General features: G+C 53.0%; 1 protein-coding gene across 1 annotated transcript; it reads right to left on the bottom strand.

The window, feature by feature from the left end:
- Positions 1-1,301: 1,301 nt before the first annotated feature.
- CBLN1 (cerebellin 1 precursor) lies at positions 1,302-4,005 on the bottom strand. The gene is made up of 3 exons (XM_054296412.1): positions 3,720-4,005; positions 3,405-3,524; positions 1,302-2,243 (listed from the first exon to the last, which is right to left on the bottom strand). Exons 1-3 carry the CDS (start codon positions 3,984-3,986, stop codon positions 2,046-2,048), a joined length of 585 nt encoding a protein of 194 aa, XP_054152387.1. The 5' UTR covers positions 3,987-4,005; the 3' UTR covers positions 1,302-2,045.
- Between the last annotated feature and the right edge of the window lie 4,067 nt (positions 4,006-8,072).

Genomic DNA, 8,072 nt, shown 5'->3' with positions numbered 1-8,072 from the left:
GCCTGGCTCCGGCGCGATGAGGCGGGGAGGTCACAGGGCCGCCTTCCTTTCTCTTGCAACCGAGTAATTTTTGTTCCTTCCTCCCGCCTTTTTTGTTTTCCCCCACTGCCCGCTCCCTGCGGTCACGGGAGGCAAGGGCGGCTCCTCTCGCCCTGACCTGTTCGAGAGAGGAGGGCGCGAAGGGGGCCCGGGGCTGGCAGCCGGGCGGGAGGGAGGCGGCGCGGTGTGGAGGCTTCAGGAGAGAGTGATAAAGAGTCTCGCGTTGAGCGAGGGGAGCTTGCGGCCGGAGAATGCGACGTGTTGGTTGTCTTGAGCAGTTTGTCACTCCAGGTGGACGCAGCTGCTTTCCGTCACGATTCCTTCTCCTGGTCTCAGCTGTCCCCTCGCACGGCTCCTGGCCAGCACTCGGCGAGCTGCTGGCGGGGCTGGGGAGGGCCGGCCCGCGCCTCCCCTGCTCCTGCGGGGCGCGAAGCACGGTCCGGGCCAGGCGGTACCCGGGGCCCTGAAGGCGTTTTGGCCCGTGCGCCGCAGAGTGACCGGGGAGCAGGAGCTGGCAGCAGGCTGGTGCATTCCACTTGCAGTCCGAGGGCCGCGGCCATTCCCGGCTCCGGCCGACCCCATCCCCACCGCCGCCCCTCGCGGAGCGCGTCCCCGCCCGCCCCGCCGGTCTGTTTCCAGGGCAGAACCTGTGAATAAAGCGAGAAGCGTTGCTCATTGTGCTCGTATTAATCCCCCCGTCTTGGAGCTAATTAAATTCCTTCGCGGGAGCCGGAGGTTGGCGCGGCTCCGCTGGCGCCGCAGCCGGGGCAGCCCCGCTCCAGCCGCCGCCGCGCCACGCACACAGCCCGGGGTCGTTTCACCGATTTATTTCACATTAAAGTTTAGATACAATCGAAATCCTCGGTACGCACCTTTTAATAAAAGTAGTAATCTCTTTGAGTACTGCAAAATTATAGCATTTATGTCTTCAAAAGACGGTAAACAAATAATACCAGCGAATCAATAGTACCAGCCTCGAGTGCACACGGTCAGGTGGTTTTAGGCAGCCGTATAAAATGCGATCTGGTTTAGAGAATATAATACAGATAAATGCTATAAATAAGTGAGTATCAGAGACGGCGTGAAACTCCCTCGTATGGACGGGTCCGCTCGGGCTGCGGCACCGCCCGCAGGGCTCGGGGAGCTGGGTTAGTTAGTTAGCGCTAACCCTAACCCGTGCCCCCCGAGCAGCCCCGGGACCCCGCCGAGCCTCCTCCCCCGGCCTACCTGCAGTGAGAAACCTTATTTCTGGTTAAGAAAAATAAAAGTCCCATTTAAACTTTATTGAATTAAAGCAAAAATTAATTTTCAATATTCACACATATATTACAGAGTAATAGTAAAAGTTCAATATACTTCCTGGCATTTAGTTGGGCCACGTTGTACAAGAGCAAAACAAGCATCAAAACATTTAGCAGCCTTAAATTTCACAATCACTCAGAATTACATAGAAATATTGAAATACTCTAGTCAGCCTTGGCTGTGGATAGTTCTTCATGTAGAAATTTTTCCTTTTCCAGCCAGTACACAGCAAGAATTGCATTTCCCCTTCCATCATGGCATCCATGTATTCAAAAAATACTTTGCTTTTTTCTTTTTTTAAAAGTTAAACTCAGAGAAAGAGTCAAGATTAACATGTTTTAAAAACAAAACTACAAAATATGCTGTAAAGAACAATGAAAATATCTAAAGTCTACTTGTGTGAGGCAGAAGCCATGGGGGAACAATGGCAGATTACACCAATGACACAGAGATGGGAACTAATTTTGTGGGAGGAGAGAGAAGAATATAAATGGGGGTTTGATCAATTATAGTGTCTCCCGCCTGTTGGCTGCAACACAACAAAAATAAGTAGTAATTCTTCAAAGCAGATGTACACAAACCTAAGCAGGATTAAGCTTCTTTAATATTTGAATGTAAAAAGTCTGCTGTCCATGACTCTTCAAACCCAGCTTTGACTTGGGAACTTGTAAGAGATTTCTCCCTTTTCTTGGATGAGAAGTGATTTAAAGTGGGAACACTAGAAATCCAGAGAATGTTGAATACTTCCAGCCTCCCATCAAGTTTCCTCTCTCCAGTTTTAGATAAGCTCTGTCTCCTTTCTCCATCTGAATCAGTACTCCATTGCTAGCAGCTTCTCGGGTCACATCTTGGTCCCCTGCAAAGGCAGAAATCACTGGCCACCCGTTTAGCATCAAACTCACCTAAAGAGCAAGATAAAACAAAGCCCTCTGTCAATTAAAGTCAGACAATGACACCGCTGGGGCTCACCTAACAGGCAAAATGCTTAGTTAAGGAAAGGCCTCTTCTGACAGCTGAAACTCCAGCCCCATAAAAAAGAAATACCAGTCTAAACCCAGGTAAGGTATGTACTCCAAAGGAAGAAGTCTTTCACCACTGTTTTAGACTGACAACCACATCAAAACACCCGGTGCATATAAAGCAGGACATTGATCCTATTTTGGAGGATTTCAATAGGGTGCCTGTGTTTTCAGGCTATGAAAAGAGGTCTGCTTGTACTTATTGAAAGATGGCTTTATGCGAAACCTCAGAGGCAGCGAGGAGCAGAGCCACAGCCGCCGGAGTCAGGGCCTTTGAAGTGTATTCAAGGGGTATTTTTCCTCTGTTAGGCAGCAAAGACAATATGCCACAACACAGTCAATAAGGTCTGCTAAGCTCGCTGTAATGATCCTGGGACTGCACACCCCACATTAATAATGCACTACCTGCCCAAGCTAGAGGTGTTAAACCACTTGCACCAGAACGGTGCTATAGCTGTCCATACACCTTTGCAAAGTGTATCATTATACAGTCAGATTTCCTGTCCTGATTACACTACCTGGCTTCAGGCCGGTAATTTATTAACCCTACCTAGAGCAGCATATGCATCAAACCCCGTAGAAAAGGCAGGTACATACAGGGTAGTTGCACAGACATGCACAGATTCATTATCGTTTCCATGTCATAGGCACCTCCCTGAACCCCAAATCCCTATGAAACCTTCTGCCATAGGAGAGTGGGTGAGAGGCCTGCCAGGGACGGCCGTTCCCAGGGGCTCTGAGCAGGGATGCTCCCGCCAGCGTTCCGCGGCACTGGGCAGTCCGAGGGCCCGGATAAGCTGGGAGGCAGCGGCAGGCGGCCGATCACCTCCCATCCCGGGACGGCTCATACGGAGAGGGGCCGAGCGGAGGCCTGGTGGGGCTCCGTGGCCCCTTGGGCACCGTCCCTCGGGGCGGAGAATCGCCGCAGGTCTGCGCTCCCGCGGCTGCTCGGGGGCACGTTCCGCCCCGCCGCCCGCACGGCCCCGTCCCCGCCGACCCGTCCACTCCCGCCCGCGGTGCCCGGCGACGGCGCTCGGGGCTGACCTGGATGGTTTGCCTGTTGTACACTTTCACCACGTGAAAATTGAAACTGTAAATCCCTTTCCTGGGCGCGATGAAAGTGCTCCGCTCCGAATCGAAGTTGCTGCCGATATTCACTAGTACCTGTAAGGGAAGGGCACCGTCAGCACCAATGCGGGGCCACCGCCGCCCAGCCCCGCTGCGCCCCGGCCCCGAGCGCCCCCCCTCCCCCGGGCAGGGCCCCGCGGGGCGGCGCGTCCCGGCCCGGCCCCGGCAACTTCTCCCGCGGCGGCGCGCCCCGAGCCCCGGAGCGCCCGAGCCCCGCCGCGCCCGCCGCACCTGGTCGAAGTAGATGATCATGGTGCGGTTGCTCATCTCGGAGGGCTCGTGGTTGGTGCTACGGATGGCGGAGAAGGCGACCTTGGCGCTGCCGGAGCGCACGGAGATGCCGAGCGCCGTGCCGGTGGGGTCGGAGGTGGGGTTGGAGTCGCACACCACGAGGCACTTGCCCTCCAGCACGATGGGCTCCGTCTCGTTCTGCCCGCACGCCACCCACGCCGCGCCCAGCAGCAGCCCCAGCCCCAGCCCCAGCCTCGAGCCCCGCATGGCGCCGCGCTCCCTTCGCTCCGCGCCGGGCGGCACCGTCCGGGCTCCGCTCCGCTCGCTGCCCTGCCCCGCCGCGCTCAGAGCGGGGCCGAGCGCGCCCCGCCGGGTGGGAAGCGGCCGCGAGGAGGCACCGGAGCGCCGGCACACATAGCGCGGAGCGCCGCGGCGCGGAGCGGGGGCCGAGCGCTTCGGAGCGGAGCGGAGCCGCCCGCCGCGCCGAGCGGGGCTGAGGGAGGCGGCGGGAGGCGGCGGCGCTGCCGGGGCTGCCGGCGAGCACAAAGACGGCGCGGGGCGCGGCCCCGCCTCCCCACCGGCCCCGCGCTGGCGTCAGCGCCCCGCGCCCGCCTCCGCCGCGCCCGGCCCAACCGGCGCCCGCCGCGCGCCGCCGCCGCCAATGGCCGCGCAGTCCGCCTGCCGCCGCCCGCCGCCGCCGCTTTTGTGGGGCGGCGCGGGCCCGGGCGCGGGAGCAGGTGCCCGGCAGCCGCCCGCACCGCACCGCACCGCGCCGCGTAGGTAGGAGCGCCGGGGCGCGGAGGCGCCGCGCGGGGCTGAGGCAGGGCGGGGCTCCAGAACTCCCGTGGAGCGGCTCGGACCGGGGCCGTCGGGCGAAGCCGGGCTGAGGGCCCGTGGGGCGGAGCGGGGCCGCGGCTCTCCGCGGTGCAGCTGGGCGAGGCGGGCTGGAAGGGAGAGGGCTGCTGCCCGGGCAAAGGGCCACCGCCGCCTCCCAGCAGCCGGAGCATCACCGGCTGTGACCCCGCGCCCCTCCCGCCGGAGATCGCACCGAGGGATGGGATGCCGCGGGTACCCCTCTCAGAAGTGTCAGGCTCCGCTGTCTTCTTCAGCCGCCTCGTTCGCATCCCGGGGAGGAACAAACCGCACGGCTTCCCGAGCAAGCAACTCCGGCACCGTCTGTGCCTTTCGTGGCCGGCAGAGCGCCGTGCTGACACGGACAGTCCCGCCGGGCCAGGACTCTGTGCCCTGCCCCGCCATGGGATCCGCCCGGAGCGCGGCTTCAGGGTCGGCGTTGTTTCTTAAGGTGCAAAGATTGCTTCGTCTCGGTGGCCGTCTGACCTGTGTTCGTTCTGGATGTGCTGTCAAGAAATCATCACCCGGGATTGTAAATGAAGAGATTAGAAACAAACGACTGGAACAGTTATTTTCTAACTGGCAGATCTGTTTGCAAAGTTAAACTTCAGAGATAAAAACTTTTGTGGAGTTTTAGCATCTTCTCTGGGAAACTGAATGTCATCCAAAACTGGGCTCCAGTGCAAATCATTATAAATTTTGGTAAATGCTTTATTTTATTTTATTGTGCTGTTCCAATTGTGTGATTCGTAAGATTTTTTACTTGGGGTCTCTCTCTCTGAAAACTGCCATAAATAAAACTTTGTCCATATAGCTGCCCTGCAAAGTTAAATGAGTGTCTGTAAAGTTGTTCAGACAGTCTGTGAAGTGTCAGTGTGCCCGTGGGTTGGTACTGGCTGGCTCTGAGGGGACGGGATGTAGCGGGAGCCAATGGCATCAGGAGCCTCCCAGGGAGGGTCCAAACACCCCGCGCTTTAGATGTTCAGCAGCGAGGCAGGCTGGAAACCAATGTAGTGGCAAGATGATTCTAGGGGAAGAAGAGTGGTCAGTAGGAAGTTGGGGAGATAATAAAATAGAAACAAAAATTCTCCTGAGAAGTAGAAAGTGAGTGGGTGGAGCCACAGCCTGTTAGAAGGTGTGTTACGTTTTACTTCAAGACAGGAGCTTAAGATTTACAATGTATTGTTGCTGCTGACAGTCTTAACTCAGTCTGAGATCAGAATCAGAAACTTTAAAATAAAATTTATATTTCTAAGGGGTACTAATAAGGCTAAACCAAATAAAAACTAGTGAAAATGAGCATTTTGCATTCTTGTCATTTTGGCAAAATGACTTGGGGAAATGGAAACAGAAGGAGCATGATGCTGCCTTTTTAATTTTTTTGAGCACTTGACTCAAAGAAACATACATGTTCTTTCAACACACATGATTCATAAAAAGATATTCATGTATTTCTCTTGTAAGACACTTCTTGTGCATGACAGAAATCAATTATCTTGTGCTATAGAGCTCTTTAGGTGCAGTTTGTGGGTTTGAGGGCAGGAGAGTCTGCCAGAGCTGGAATTTTTTGGTGTGGTGACCCTGTGGCAGGAGGCTGGGTGGGCCTCCTACCTTCAGGCTCCTTGAGTACTCCAATGACTCTGTGGATGGAGTTAGCAGAAAGAGCCAGAACAGGGCACCTGGAAAAATGAACAAATGTGTCACTTTACCTCACACAGGAGCTGGGCAGGCAGACAAGGGGGTGCCAGCATTCCTGTGCCAGACACCCTCTTTGTCAGTGACATTCATTCCTGCACACCTGACTAGCACTGTAGCACCCAGCTTCTGCAGCTCTGCTGTAATAATGTAACACCTGCCATGCAAATAAGCCCTGACTTCATTTTCATTAAATGTCACATGCAGCTGACTAGGCAGTTGTGTTGATTCTCTCTGTGGTGACAACAGTCACTGACTCGTACTGAGCACAAAGAAGAGGGGCTCAGCAGGAGGGTGTAGGGACTGATACATAAGCACAGGGCATAATTGGTGATGTGTGGCTAAGAGCTCCCCATCCAGGAGTGGAAATCTGAAATCCAGATGCTTACAGAGAGCCAGGAATTAAGTTACCGCATCTGATGACAAACTGCAGTGTTAGTCAATGTCATTGAGATCCAAGAGGGCAATGGTCATTGAGATACACTGGAAATGGTGTCAAGGTATTAACAAATGGTAATAGATGTTGTAGATGTTGGTCTGAAATGGATATATTTGTCAAGCAGAGCTCTTTGGTCTTTGGTGTTTGCTTTTAAGAAAAAACTGTTGTGGATGTGGTAAAAATATGTGAACTGTCCATTGTGTGGTAACTCACCCTGACCCCAATATTGACAAATTGACTGCAGACTATGAGTTTGTAGAACTCCCCTAATGTTTCACCCAAGGTTAAAGAAACAAAAAAACCCAAACCAAACAAAACAAAAACACCAAAAAACCCCAAACAAACAACTTGGAAATAACCTGGATGGAAAAAAAAAATTGAATGATTCTCATTAAGTCCCTGAAGCACCACTAGACAGGTTACTATCCTGCTCAGATCATGAGAGGTTTGCTTATTTTGTACCAGAAAGAGAAACTATGGAGACACCAAAATAACCATTTTTTTTTACCTCTGAAGAAGCAAGCTTAAAGCTCTTAGGTACTGAACCTTTATATGTAGAAACCAAAATATAGTTTAGCCAATAGGCAGCAGCAGAATTACCTGCCCTCCATTACAGTGTCAGTGAGCCTTAATCCAGTTTTAGGAAAATCATCCTTAAAACTCAGTCTCACTACACATCTAACTTCACTCATGAAGAAAGTCTCTAAGGGGAGCAAGCATAAGCTTCTCTGAAAACATATACAGAGAAATCTACTGGAAACCTTTTTATTTCCTTCAAGAGAATAATTTAGCAAGAGTTTAGCTTGCTGTGTATAAATTCACCTTTTCACAGACTACTTCCCTTTTGATTTAATCCTTCTTGAGTAAGAAATGCAAGGCCTGGTCCATAACTGGATAACTTATATGAAATGCAGTTTGTTCACAATTCTGAAAATGCAGTTTGTTCACTGCTGTATTAGTTTATGAACTATAAGCAGCAAAAAGCAATTCAGGAGTTTATATATGCCCACATAAACTTAAGATACTTGTCTTCCCAAGCATCTGCTGGGATTCTGTACAAAGTCTGAAGATGCGTGAAAATGAGATTTAGAGTGAACCAGCTCTTGCTGATCCATACTGTGCTCTGTCTAGAACAATCTGATTTGCTGTTGTAAGAGAGGTTTGCATGTATTTATGGTGATTTGCCCATGGTGTCACCTTCAGCTTCCACAGCAAGTGAGGCATCTCAGGAGCAGGCTGAGTTCACTGAGAGTGCACAGCAGGAGCAGATGCACTGCTAGGGTGCCAGCCAGCAGAATTATCTGTAATGCTCCACACTGTAGAATAAAAAAGGCCCAGGACTTGCTGTGCCTCTTGTCTGCCTGTGC

The sequence above is a fragment of the Melozone crissalis genome, unplaced genomic scaffold (assembly GCF_028551555.1).
Source record: "Melozone crissalis strain CALT ecotype California unplaced genomic scaffold, PUWL_Pcris_2 ptg000007l_1, whole genome shotgun sequence".
NCBI classification, from domain to species: domain Eukaryota; kingdom Metazoa; phylum Chordata; class Aves; order Passeriformes; family Passerellidae; genus Melozone; species Melozone crissalis.
This window is presented reverse-complemented; position numbering and strand designations above follow the sequence as displayed.